The sequence below is a fragment of the Procambarus clarkii genome, chromosome 39 (assembly GCF_040958095.1).
Source record: "Procambarus clarkii isolate CNS0578487 chromosome 39, FALCON_Pclarkii_2.0, whole genome shotgun sequence".
NCBI classification, from domain to species: domain Eukaryota; kingdom Metazoa; phylum Arthropoda; class Malacostraca; order Decapoda; family Cambaridae; genus Procambarus; species Procambarus clarkii.
This window is the reverse complement of record NC_091188.1, coordinates 3,870,418-3,885,105: the sequence shown is the minus strand read 5'-3', so window position 1 is coordinate 3,885,105 and position 14,688 is coordinate 3,870,418. Positions and strand designations below refer to the sequence as shown.

The 14,688-nt window shown below is 36.8% G+C and overlaps 1 protein-coding gene across 1 annotated transcript in view; it reads left to right on the top strand.

Moving 5' to 3' along the window:
* Positions 1–14,688, top strand: part of LOC123760326 (transcriptional regulator ATRX) — a 55,650-nt gene that overhangs the window by 19,005 nt on the left and 21,957 nt on the right. Inside the window, exons 10-18 of the mRNA XM_045745919.2 lie at positions 2,343–5,369; positions 5,730–6,097; positions 6,649–6,767; positions 7,825–7,952; positions 8,800–8,895; positions 9,480–9,582; positions 11,575–11,703; positions 12,746–12,883; positions 14,529–14,645. Of these exons, the coding sequence (XP_045601875.2) occupies positions 2,343–5,369; positions 5,730–6,097; positions 6,649–6,767; positions 7,825–7,952; positions 8,800–8,895; positions 9,480–9,582; positions 11,575–11,703; positions 12,746–12,883; positions 14,529–14,645 (4,225 nt within the window). The remainder of the gene's footprint in view (positions 1–2,342; positions 5,370–5,729; positions 6,098–6,648; positions 6,768–7,824; positions 7,953–8,799; positions 8,896–9,479; positions 9,583–11,574; positions 11,704–12,745; positions 12,884–14,528; positions 14,646–14,688) is intronic.

The window sequence follows — 14,688 nt, the reverse complement described above, 5'->3', positions numbered from 1 at the left end:
ATAAGTGAAAGTGCCTCGGGTGCACTTGTTAACTAACATTGCTTTAACACATTAATATATTACAAAAGGACCAAACTTAATATCACCATGGTTACTGAATGAGGCTGAAGAATTACTTTGTCATGTGCTAATGAAAAATTTCAATAAAACACTCTGACATGAGAGCTGGAAATCGGAGAAAATGGTAAATGTGGGTCCAATATTCTAAAAAGGAAGACTGGAGGCACAAAATTATAGATCAGTGTCACACATTCATTCCTTGTAAAATTCTGGAGAAAGCCATTTGGGATTAGAATAATGGAGTGCCTGGAGAAAGTAATTTTTATAACAATAAAGTAAGACCCCCCCACAGGTATAATGGCAGACACAGAAAGGCTAACCATTGGCATGCAACAAAACTGCATAGCATCCAAATGAAACTGTCCATGTGCCATTCAGCTATATTTTATAGAATATTATATACTGTATGTTTGAACTTAAGAGATGTTTAACAATAGAGTAGGAAACCTCATATGAGGTATGCTGTCACAGCATACATAGCAGCAGCAGGCTTGCAAGGAGGTATCTGGCCAATCCCAGATCACCGATTTGAGGTGACTGCCCAGGAATGTCCATACATTACCCGAGGCCCTCAAAAGGAGGCAACTTTAACCAGTTAACTGCAGACCTAAAAATTGATTAAATTTCTTTGCTTGTTTTTTCTGCATGTTAAGTGTTCGAGGGCTGATTCACCTGAACCCTTGGGTATCTTTGGGCTAAAGGTGTGGCAATGTTTATTAGTGGTATTGGCCTTTGTAGTTGTATCAGTAAAATTTAATCTGATGTTTCGATGCTTTTTCTTCTTTACACAGGTTGGTATATATAAGCAGATAACTTCAAACTCCAGTTAACAGGATTAGTCTCTCACTCCCACAAATTTTATATAGCATTACCCTAACACTTTTCCCTGGATTATGATCTGCCAATTGGCTTACAACATGGTCCTCAGTTACTGCTGGGTGAATAGTTAAGGATTGGTGACCCATCTTCTCTCCCTTCCCAGAGAGGTGAGTCGAGCCTAGCCCAAGGCCAGTGTCGGAGAGTAGTAGTAGTAGTAGTCCCGAAACCCTCCATGTGTGCTCTAGGAAGAGACTAAAAAATGGAAACCTTATGTCATTGAAAGAGAAAATAGTTAGTGGAGACATTACTAAAATCTAAAATTTTCAGGAGAATTAACAGGACTCACAAAGAGCATACACATATTTAACACTTTTGCTCTCCGGCAACGCTCCTGGCGTTAGAATTTTTTCTCTCGAGTCCGAGTCGGTGACACGAGCAGCGTCCACATTGGGCGTCCATAATATGTGTTAAAAATTTAAATTTTATCTGATCAATCTGAGAGTGGTTTTAAAATGAGCGTCTTTGAGTGCGCACAATTTGATACCAAAATGAAGGATGTAACAAGAAAATTGATGTCGGTACACTGGAAAGATAATACAGTAAATGCGTTTTTGGTCCAAATTTTAAAATAATTGTTAAAATTCTTTTTATTGTGCTATTATTATGGGACTAGTTTTAAAATGCGTGCCTTTAGATTGCGAACAATTTGATACCAAAATGAAAGATGTAACACGAAAATTGATTTCAGAACACTGGAAAGATATAAATAATTTTATGATGTGCATCCAAAATTATAAATATTTGTTAAAATTACATTTATTGCTCTATTATTATGGGACTAGTTTTAAAAAACACGCCTTTATATTGCGAACAATTTGATACCAAAATGAAAGACGTAACTCAAAAATTTATGTTATTAAACTGAACGAGTATACACATTTGGTTGCGGGTGTGCCAATTGGTGCTCGTTCACAAGTAAATTTAAGCTTTGCTAAGGGGAGTCACGCCGGGCTTTTGGGTAATATATGCATATACACCTGCAGGGAATTTAATTGCGAACATAGTGATACCAAAACTAATGACGTAGCATGAAAATTAAGGTGAGAAAACTGAAACGAGTATACACATTTTACTGATTTTGTGCGCTCACGGGTAACTTTTGCCGACTTTAGGCTTTGCTGTAGGAAGTCACGCCGGGCTTTTGGCCCTTATATACATATACACCCGTAGGGAATTCTATTGCGAACACAATGATACTAAAATGAACAACGTAGCATGAGAATTAAGGTGAAAAAACTGGAACGAGTATACACATTTCAGTGTCGCCGCACGCTCGCCCGCACCGCCGGAGGCATGACGTCAAAGTTTGCAGCGCGCATGCCCGGGGCGCGAAAGTGTTAATTAATACCATATTTATATGCACACAAAATCATTACTTATTTTGTGGTATTTTATCTTTACAGGAATGAGCTGAGGACAAAGAACATGAAGAAAAAATTTGATGTGCTGAAGAAACAGCGAATAGAAAGAGCTTTGCTGGAGTCTCCTGAGAAAAAAACTGTAAAGAAAGGCTCAAGAAATGCAAAAAGTACAAGTGCAAAGAAGAGCAAAGAAAAAGTACCAGAAGATGGCATTCAGAGTTGGCTCAGGGAAGCCATTGATAATATGTCTGAGATGCTGTCTTTGTGCATGAAAAATGTAAAGACAATTGACTCCAAATGGAAAGAAAATAAATATTCCCAAGAAGCAACAGAAAAAGCTGGGAAGCGCATTATGAAACAGTTACATGCTGTTCGGAATAACTTTGAAATAATGGAATGTGAGTTGGAAAATAATGTTAAACAATTTACAGAAAGTGTGTCTTCAGGAAGTAAAGAGTTGACAGAAAAGCCTGATGTAGAAGCTGAGGACTGTAATGCACAAAGTACATCTGGTAAAGATTTAAATACATGCCAAGAGAGTGACGAAATAATTAGTAACTCAAAATTGTGTGAAGATAAGAAGAAAGAAATTCATAAGAATAAGAAGACCCAGAAAAAGTCTACTGAGAGTGAAGATAGTGATGGTGCAGGTAATGTTGAGGATAAAAGTAAAGTAGAAGGCAAAATGGATAAAGGCAAATGTTCCAGCGCAAAAGATGCAAAATCTAACAAAGTAGAGGATTCACCAATGGAAGTTGATGATTGCCAAGATTCCAGTAAGGCTGCATTGAGCTCTGATGATGGTCATTCACTTCCAGATCTTGAAAACAATATAGGTGAAATGTTAAGTGATGGGAGTAATGATGTTGGTGCTCCAGAACATGACGTAAGTGATGAAGAAAATGAAGATGCATTTGATAGACTCAAAAAAGAACCTACGAGAAGAAGTACAAGATCCACAAGGTCCACCAGAGAGAGGGAGAAATTGAAAGATAAACAACCAGAGACCCGCCAGAAACGAAAGAATGCCCAGAGGTACAGCGAAGGGAATATGGATGACGATGATCTCAAAGATGACGCTAAATCTAGTGCAGAAGAACATAACGAGAGTGAAGGAGATTCTAAAAAATCCAGAACTTCAAGGAGGCTGAGGAAGTTAAAAGCAGAATCCAATGATGAGGATAGTATTTTTTCTGAAGCAGAACTTAAGAAAAAATCTTCAACAAAATCCAAGAAGGACAAGGCCAGCACAATTGATAAGTCTGAAAGTGAAATTGACAATGATGATAATGATGATGAAAAGTTGAAGAGCAGTGTTAGTCAATCTGAGAAAAAGGATAGTGAAGAAAGTGAGGAAGAAAAGTCTGGGAAAGTGGAAAAAGATGTTAAAATGAAAGATAGCAAAGCTGATGAAAATGATGCAAAGAAAAAGATTAAAGTTCAAAAACAAGATGAGGAAGAGGAGAAGGAAGAAAAGGATGAGAAAAATGTGAAAAATCTTAAGGATGATGACATTGATAATTGGAAAGGAGATATAAAAGAATTAAAAGAAGAAGATGGTAAAAGTAAAAGAGTTAAGGAAGTACCAAATGAAGATGATGATGAAGATAACCAAGATGATACAAAAACGACAAAGGATGATCTAAATGAAGATGATGAAAAAATGGAAGAAAAACAGGGAAGTGATGATGAGGAAGATGATGACAGGGTTAAGAAAACTAAGGAAAAGAAAAATACAGAAGATAAGGAAGGTAAACATTCCAAAAAAAGGCGACGACACGAAGAAAGGGGTGAAAAGAAAAGAGGTAATAAACATAAGGAAGATGAGAGGGTCCTGAGGAAAAGAAATAAGCCAAAGAAAGAAGAAGATAAGAAAATGGAAAGACTGAGAAGACATCAAAGAAGAGGCACAGAAAATAAAGATGAAGATTCTCAAGAATGCAGAAAATCAACCAGAAAACGAAACAAAAGAAAAACCAATGATGAGGACGAGGACGAAGATGTTCTCCTAGGACTTGTTGAAGATAGTTCAGAAAGTTCAGTAGAAGAAGACACCGATGAAGAAATGAGAAGACGAGAGGCAGACAGAGAGCCTGTTAAAAAGAAAAAGAGGAAAGCAAAGAAATCAAAGAAAGAATCTGAAAGGGAGGAGGATGGAGAAGAGGAGAAGGAAAATGGAGAAGAGGAGAAGGAAGATGGAGACGAGGAGAAGGAAGATGGAGATGAGGAGAAGGAAGATGGAGACGAGGAGGAGGAAGGTGAAAAGGTGGAGAAGGAAGAGGATGAAGGTAAGGATCTGGATACAGTTAAAACTAAGAATAAAAAAAAATTAAGCAAACACAGTAAAGAAAAAGATGATGAAGAAGAAGAACAAAGTGAAAGCGAACAATATTATGGAAAGTCTTCTGAAGCGCACATAGAAGGAAATAAAGAGAAACATAAGAAAGCCAGCAGAAAGGAGCAAAGCAAAGAAAATCAGGAAAATGAGAAGGCATTATCTACATTGTTAGCCTCTGATTCTGGAGGGGAAGGTGAAACAAATGGTGAGGGTCAAGCTAAGAAAGAAAGTGATGAACCATGCAAAAAGATTGTTAGTGAAACCAGTTCTAATTCAGAGGAGAGCACATCTGAAAAGAAAAAGAAAAAGATTAAAAAGAAATCAAAAGATGGCAAGCCATACGCAAAGAATGACAACCAGAAAGCAAAAGCTGCACTTCTAGAGAGCGAAAGTGAAGATGATCTTGAAGACAAACCAAAACCTCGCTGCAAAAAGAAGAACTATAAAAAATCTCTCAAAAAAGATGAAGTTGCAAAGAAGCAGTTAAAAACACTTAGAAAGACACTTACTGAGGAAGAAAGAGAAGAACTGAAAGAAAAGCAACTGAAGGACAAGTGTCAGGTGGACCTTACAGAACTTAGTTCATCTGTGAAGGACAAAATTAAGGAAGAGGATTTTGTTTATGTCACAGATTTCCCAGAGCTTTACTTAGGTAATAGACGTACATTTGACAGCGATGACTGTGATGCTGATGAAGAAGAATCTGACAAAGAGTTTACAAAGCTAATGAAGTAAGTACTGTTGTTATTTCTTGTATTCTTTTTATTTGTATTCTCTGTTTTTCTTCAGGTCTAAACTATTTGTATCCGTTTTACTGTACAGAGTGGTTCAAAAGTCCCCAACATAGGATAAGCAGTTTCTGGGTTCCTAGTTCACCTAGTTGTGCTTGCGGGAGTTGAGGTCTGCTCTTTTAGCTCGCCTCTCAACTGTCAGTCAATCAACTGTTACTAACTTCTATTCTTTTTATTTAATTTTTTTTATTAACTGTAGATTGAGAGAATATATTACAATGTTTTGACTACTGTGCAGCATATGAGCCATTTTCTTTTGGCTTATTTGCAAAACTTCTTGTAACAATTTTTTCTTTTCAGTTTCAAGATGACAAAGTACTCAAAACCTGCTCCCAAATGCAAGAAGAAGTTTGTAAAATCAGAATCCGAGCAGGAGGAGGAAGGTGAAGATGAGGAAGGTGAAAATGATGATGTGGATGAAAAGGAAAATAAATCGAATAAGAAAGTAAAGAAGGAAGGGGCTGTAAAGAAGAAAAAAGAAGGTTTACTCGATATCAGCATTGACAAAGAAGATGAGGACGAGGACGAAGAGGAGGAGGACGAGGACGAAAATGGTGGTGATAAGAATAAAAAGAAGAAAAAAGAAGGTGGCATTTCATTAAATGAGAAAATGAAGAAGCAGATTCTGATGAGTAGTGATGAAGAGGACGAGGAGGATGAGCAGGATGGTTTGTGAAAATTACTTCATGTTGTGTAGTTTATTTTGTCTATTTATGTATCTAGTAAAATTACTGGGTTTGAGAGTTTTTAACAAAACAAAGTACTGTAGTGTTAGCTTGACGTATTTGCTTGAAATGGTTAAGACTTCAGTATAGTGGTGAAAGTGCTTTCCTGTCAGTGCTCGGTTATCAGTGACTACGGGGGAGTGAAATCTGCTCTTTATGTCCTGCCTTCTAGCCATTTACAGTATACCGGTTAAGAAAAAAGTGGGCTGGTGATGGTCTTCTGTTGTCGCTTTATATTGTCTATTTATATTGATTGTTTTGGTGATGTTTGTGAGTATATATCTGGTGATGGTCTGGTTATGTACATAACCAAACCATCAACAACTCTATTTCCAAACCAGTATTTACACAGGTTCTGAGAGAATCTAAATTTAATTTAAATTTTTGTGTGTTCTATTTTATGCCGATACATTTTTGTACCAAGAATTTCTTAGTACTGAGAGATTAAATAACTGTATTTTATAGTTATGCCCGTCTCTCTCTCTGTCCTACAGAAACGCTGAAAGAAGATCCAGAGGAAGAAGAAAAGGAGAGAAAGAAATATGAAGAGAAAAAGCGAAAAAAAGAGGAGGAGAAACAACAGCAAGGAAGTGGAGAGGAATCTGGGGAGGAGGTAATCATATGATACATGTTAAACAGCTGTGTTGAAGTACAGTACAGTATATCTAAACTGGATAGTTGACCTCACTGTTGTGGCTCGGCAGGAATGTTTAAAGTCAATCACTCAAACACATATCGATTCTGTCTTGATCAGTTGTTGCTACTCTGTTCAGAACTGAGTGTACTCATAATTCTGGCTTAGAATTTTGTTATTCTAATATTTTAATACCAGAATTAGGTATTAGTTAAAGCAATACCTTATGTTTCCATTAGAATTGATAACTAGAAGGGTTTGTGTCTGTGCAATATTTGGAGAATGTCTTGTGTATAAACTTGAATCTTTCAGTACAGTATATATGGTGATGAAAGAAGGGTCTGTTTGGTTATTGGGTGATGTAGCCTCCTAGGGACACAATTTATAACCAAATTAACTCAATATCAGCAAAGGGGAAGATTTGTGATATCCTGAGAATAAAGAAGATTAGTTGAACGAAGTTTTGCCCATAGTTGGAAATGGTCTCCATTATATATACTGTATTTATGTCCATAAATGTACATGTCCATAAATAGGAATATATTTACTCGGCCTAGTAAACAAGGCCTGATTTGCCTAATAGGCAGAGTGATTTTTGGTATTGAACCAAAAAAAATCTAATTTGCTTATTTGAATTAATATTATTATATTAAGAACATGAATTGCTGACTTAATTGTACTAATTTAAGTTAGGTTAAGATAGGTTAGGTAGGGTTTGTTAGGTTTGGTCATATTTCTATGTTAGATTTAACTCGAATTAAAAAATGAAACTCATATATAATGTAATGGAAAGCTTTATCATTTCATAAGAACAGATTAGAAAAATATATAACATCAAGAAAACATGGCTTATTAGGCAAATTGGGCCTTGCATAGTAGGCCAAGTAGCGTGTCCTGGCTATTAGGATATATATATATACAATATATATATAGAATTTTTTCTGGATATTCTGTGACATCTTTTATATATGCTCTGATGATGAGCAGCAGTTGTAGAGTACCCAAATGGATTTGACAGTTTGGATTTTTTTTTCAGTATGTTCCAAAAGTATACAAAAAAGGGTATATGAATTTAAATATATCGTCTGAGGATGAGGATGGTGCCGAGGATGAAAAGGCTGAAATTGAGAGTGATGATGAAAACGACAGCGACTTTGAGGAATCGTAAGTGCTATTAAACCAATTTTCATTTTAAGTTGTGTTAGTTCTCTACATTATTGCAGGTATGATTGTGCTTTATTGCTGTACAGTCAAGGGCGTTATGCAGATTTAAAATCACTTTAACCATTTATACTTTCATGAAAATGTTTTGTTTGATAATTCTTGGACTGCCAAGAACAATTTATATTATAATTGTTTATGGCAAATTTAGTTTTGAATAGTGCAGTTTTACAAAATGTATATTCATCATACTTGTGGCTAGCATTGGAAATTTGAACAAGTAGTGGAAGACTTATTGTATTCCATAAGATTCTACCCTTTTCCAAAAATGGCCAATGTGTGGTGCAGAATTTTGTTAAATGCTCCAGAAGTGTCTTTCCACCCCCTCTTACCGGTATTTCAGCAACCATCTGCCCTTACTTTTTTTTCTGCAGACCATTCTCAGCATACATTTTCCTTGGGCTCCTGGCACCTGTGTTGGAATTGGTCTTACCTTTCTCTCTAGGTGCTTCTGGTTTCATCCCAGTCAGTTCTCTGGTCCTCTGTACTGTCATTGGCAATTTCCTGGACAAAAGTGTCTTTGCAGTTACTTCTTTGGCCCTCATGGTCTCCCAGCTGTTTCTGATTTCGAAGGGGACTCTGGATTCTTGTTTAACCCTTAAACTGCACAACATGTCATATGACGTGTTGAGTAACTTGCTATAAATTGCGCATCACGTCATATGACATGATGGAGATCCGCGCAAGATGTTCCCCGACACAATAAATTATTAAATTATTATGTGGTTTATATATCTGAATAGTAATTAATACTATACTTTAATACTATACTTTTTTCTGTTTCTTCTAGGCCCAGGAAGAAGAGATCATTCCAAATATCCTCTTCAGACAGTGAAGATGATAAGAAAAGGAAGAGAAAGAAGGCTTCTTCTTCAGATTATAATAGGCGAGTGAATTTGATCAATGAAAGGAAATTTCCTTTTGTTCACAAAATCTAATGCTATGATTAGATAAAATAATGTTTATTCAGGTAAAAGCACATACATTCAAAATGAATTACAAACATAATGTTGGATTACTAGATAGAACTAGTACAGTACATTTTGTTGACCAGACCACACACTAGAAGTTGAAGGGACGACGACGTTTCGGTCCGTCCTGGACCATTCTCAAGTCGATTGAGAATGGTCCAGGACGGACCGAAACGTCGTCATCCCTTCAACTTCTAGTGTGTGGTCTGGTCAACATACTTCAGCCACGTTATTGTGATTCATCGCCTGCATATAGTACAGTACATACTATGCCTAAAGCCAACATGCACAGCGTTTCGGGCAAATTAGATAATACAGTGCTTACTAATTCCCCCTTTCAAAGTTATCTTCCACTGAACAAACCGCCTCAATTGTACCCAGTGATCTATTGATGATTACTCTCAATTTTTGTTTCTTTCTGTATGATGAATAAAGAAAGATGAATATGAATACATTTCATGCATCAAGAATGAACTTAGATTTTTTCCCCTCTATGCAGTGAAGACGAAGAAGACTCTGATAAACCAAAGGCCAAACGAAAACGGATAAAGAAAATGACATCGTCGTCAGATGATGATGATGAAGACGACGAGAAAAATAAAGTAAGCTCATATAAATTCAGACATGAAAAATACTTAGACTATAGAGTCTGCAATGTAGATTTCTATTCTTGTGGATTGAGGAGACTTTGTCTTTCCTGAACTTTTGGTGATTGCTTCCATTCTGGTCAAAGCTTTGTTTCTTCAGAGCCAGTTATTCCAGTGTATAGGTTTTCTTGGTGATTCACAGTATTTCTTAATCTGATGAGGTGCCGGTCTGGTTTTAACTTTCTTGTGTGCGATAGGTTATATTGCTGGTCTTAGAATCTGGTCGAGTTCTCATCTTCAGCATGAGCTTTTTAAATGGTGGCAAATCAACTTTTTCAGTGCCTTGTTTGCTGCCTTGTTTTGAAAGCAGGGCCTGCCTTGGATCGTGTTGTGGTTCTGTGGTCATTTGTCTATTCTGGTTTTGTTTACATGTTTTGCTTTGATGTTACCTCTTCGTTTCCGAGCTCATGCCTTTGTGATCACTCAGTCCATGATTTCCTGTGACTCCTTTGTAGCCCTGATTGGTTTCTCCCTCACCTTTGGAGATGTAGGAAGGCACTGGTGTCCTATGTCCTTTCTCCACTTTGACAGGCAACTCTGTGACTGAGTTGGGGAGGGTTGTTGATGTTCTTACCTGTTTTAGGGCTATCCTCCATTTTCTTTCTCCAGGTCACTGTTTCTTGCCCCCACTGATCAGTGGGGTTGAGGTTCGTCAGCATCACTTGTCTGGCTTTCCCCCATCGCTTTCTTCCCTATTGTCTCCTCTCCTAGTATAGGACATTTGGAAGGGCTCTCCCGCACAGTCTTCTGTTCTCTGTGATGGTGGTGGAGGGGGAAAGGTTCCCCTCATCTTCCTTGAGGCTTCTGGGGGCACCACTCCCTCTTTGTGTTTGTATGCTTCTGGGTGGCATTTTTGGTTGCCTGTAAGTATGCTGCTTTTAACCAGTAGGCTACACATTTGCTGGTGTCCTCAGCGGTATTGGTTCTCTGTAATGCTATGTATTGTTTAAGATATTTTTCTTTAAATGGGTGTTCTTTATTACTCATTATTATCTCTAATCTTCAGTCTGTATTGCTCTTCTTTTCCTCATGGTTAATTCCTTTCAATTCTGTTTAATTGGAAAAAGGGTTGCGGTGGTGATGACTCTTAACCTATAAGAGTACAAATTTGAATGAGAAATAGTACTGACTTAATAATGTATGTTTGATGACAGAAATGAGTTAAGAAAGTTTTAGTGATGGTTTGTATGTTCTTTTGCATCTAAAAGGAATAGAATCTAATTCATGTATTCTGCTCCTTAGCAATGAGGTACCTGGTGTGATTAGTCTTAGTTTTTTAGTTCTTTATTATACCTTGTGAATTGAGGTGATTTACACTACCTTGGCTTCCAATTTATTCCGCTTGCTTACAACCCGCACTATATGTGAATACCTTGTCTTTGACTTGTTTGCATCTGACTTCTATCTGTACCTTCCCTCGTTACATTTTATTTATAAAGAATAGACTGTGTCCACCTCAACTATCCCCCTCCTATTGTATGTGTTGTGAAATGTCACCCTCTTGTCTTCCTCTCTCCTAGTATTATTTGGTTGATTTCAATTAGCCTATCTAGAAATGTTCTGGCTTTATTTATAGAAACAGATTGTAAAATCTGAGCATGAAGATCTTGTGCTTCATATGGTTGGGTTTCCATGCCAGCACACTAATCTAAAGCAGGTCAAATAAACTCTCTGAATAATTCCCTGGTGAGAAAATTGTTTGGGAATGATAAGAAAATATACAGAAGTGGTATACAAAGGTTAGAGTGATGGGTATGTATCCTCCATTGTAAAGTGTGTCATGAAGTACAGCTATAAGAATAGACAAAGTTTTTTTTAATGAAACTGCATGGAAACTGTTGTTACAACCATTTGCTGTATATAAAACAATCGGTTCTGTAATGAAAATACGTAAACCAAGTATTGTTTAAAACTTAAACCATTAAGGTAGATAATATGTTTTAACAGGAAGAGTCTCCTAGCAAGCATAAGAAGATTCGACGTGTGATTCGAGATGAAGACCTTTTGGAGACCACCAAGAATGCCACACAGGAAGAAGAAGAGCGACGTAAACGTATTAAAGAACGCCAGAAGCAGGTACAGGATGTTACAACTTTGTTGTATCCTTTATTAATATTTAATATTTTTGTTTGTTTCTTGTCTAATTTTGTAAACTGATGGGTATTATCAACCTTGATTCATTGTATTGATACATACGTATGTATGCTTTCATCTAGTGTAAAGTCATCCTTTTTTCTGGATGGTTGCTGGTCTCCAGACATTGGTATTAAAAGAATAGAGGCATTATTTTTGCACCAATGCATAGACCGTAACTACAAAATGCCGTTATTTTCTCTCTCAAAATTAAGGAGTTAAGTTCGCTCATGCAGATGTACAGTCTTTATCTTTTAAACTGTGGTTATCATCAAAATTTCCACCCTTGCTGTTAAGAACAAAATAACCTCATTATTTTAGTTATTTTTATTATATGAAAGGGGGAAGATTATATCCAAAAGTATGGACAAAATCATGTATCTGCCATTTTTTTTTCTGGATTCTTGGATCCAGAATGTGGATATGAATATGGACAAATTTTCAGTTCTTCCTCTCAATTATAGTAACTAGATGGATGTCTGGTTAAAGGGGTTCCATTGTAATTAGGAAATCTTTGCACTTCCTGGCAAAATGTAACAACAAGTATCCTAATCTAATCTAATCTAAATGAGTCTGTCCTACTTTCACACCATAAAGGATGTGTATGATTACAAGTCTGGAAGTGTAAACAAACAAACAAAAACTGCTAACAAATCTATTATTTATTCATATTTTGCTTTCATTTATGCAGTATATCATGAGAGATCCTGATTTCATTTATGGCCAAGTTTGGTAACTGCTAAGCTTGGAATAATTTACATACCTCTTTGAAAATAAGAATTAATTGCACGTATTGTATTCATAGTGTAAAGTGTTTTATGGCAATTTAATCCATAATTTAATGTTAGGTGGACTGATAAATATTTTTAGATGCCCAAAATTCTGCCTATTTTGTATGCATGATGTTTACTTACTGATTTGTTACTGATATAAATGTTTGTTTTTAAGGGATTCATTATGATATAATATTTCTTGTCTTTTACAGTACAACCAGATATTTGAGATTGATGTAGAATCTGATCAAAAGGAGTTGGGTAAATTAGTCTTGGACTTTGACCCAGAAACTAAGGCAGAACTTGTGTCTGTTCATGAGAAGCTGGTTAAGTTCTTAAAACCTCATCAGGTTAGTATTGTTACTTGAGTGTGTGTAAACTACAAAGTATTACAAATAAATAAATGGCTACTGATCGTGTATGTTGAACTTTGTTTATGTATAGGGATGCCATAGTGTGATCACAAACTTATTAGACAAACTGTTAAAATTGTGTAAATTCGTGTTTTTCATGACCACAAGAAAGCCTATGTTTTCAGGAACATTTTAAGATTTATTTGTAAGAACTAGGCAGATATCTAGTCATTTCTTTCAACAACAATACATGAAAGGTTTCCATTTGATTTTGTTGAAATTTCCAAAAAATATTGTAACAGATGCTACAAAAGTGTTAATACTGTATTATAAATTTTTGGGTAAATTTTTTCTAAAAAATTTAACAAGATTTAAAATGAACCACTTTTATTGAAACACATCTGAGCTTTCCAATAATGCCGAACAGATGTAATTCCAAGAGCAATTGTATTTCAACACATACTCAAGGAATGCAGACGGAAAAGACATGGGTTTGGGATAATACAACCACTACACCTGAGTAAATTAATTAAGCACCATAAACATAATATCAAATAATGGAAGTGACATGACTGATTGAGAAGCAAGACTAGAAACACGCTTAAGGTGCAGGACTTGGGGTCATAGACCCAACAGGCAGCTTGGCAGTGGCAAAGAATGACGGCTGGCCAGTAACAGGACTGACAAGCACCCTACAAACTCTTAAGATAGTGAATATGGACTAGATGAGTCAAAATCAAAATGAGCCACACTCTACACCCACAGGGAAATTTTCAGGGCTTGAAGAGAACTAGCTAAACAGGACACCCCCCCCCCCCCTAAGCACTGGGGACACATGCCAGAAGAACAGACACTGAATGCAGTATGAATAAATTTATCGAGCTGCACAGGGCAGCTATGCAGCATGCCCTGTAGAGCATTCATTCAGCATGCAGAATGAACAAATTCCCAAACCCCAGTACACTCCAAGTGAATTGAATGCCCCCCTGACCACAGGCCTAAACAAAGAGGTCAAAAACTCTTATATTACTTGAGGTAAGTCACTTCACCCTGGTGGCCTGCACCCTAGTGACCTGGTTTGGAAAGGGTGAACACTGGAATTCACTAAAGTAACTATCAGTGCAGGGGTAGTGCTAAACCCTGAACACATGTAGCTTGAATCACAAAACAAGCAAATTCCACACAAGATGCTGGATAGAAATATGCAAGTGAAGAAAATACAGAAAAATGAACAATAACACAAGCAAATGGCCCCCATAGGATAAAGTTCAAAGACTGCCTGCACTTAGAAGCACAGGGACCCACTGCTATTGATGGCCATTGGAGCACTACAGTGGTGTTGAAGGTGAAGTGTCACCTGCTTTCATCACCTCTGTGAGGGGGCCAGGTTCTGGTTGTGGTACCCGGTAGGCCAAATAAAACTTCTGCAACCGACATGACCTAATAGATAAGAGCAATCATGGCAAGATCACTTCAAGGAACGACCAAGGGGCTCCTCCAGAAAAGAAATACTAGGAAGTATTTTTCCTCAAATTGGAGTGGAAAGTGGTTGAAATAAAATAAACAAAGTTCATGTTGTAGTTATATGATCTAATTTATTGGCTGTTTTTGTTTTAATTTTAAATGTTGGTTTTCCATGCAGTTCAAAGGAATAAAGTTCATGTGGGATGCAACTATTGAGAGTCTAGAAATGCTGAAAGAAAATACTGGCAGTGGCTGCATTCTTGCCCATTGTATGGGTCTGGGCAAAACTCTACAAGTAAGTTAGTCATTATACTGATGAGTTGCCTTGGATTAAATAC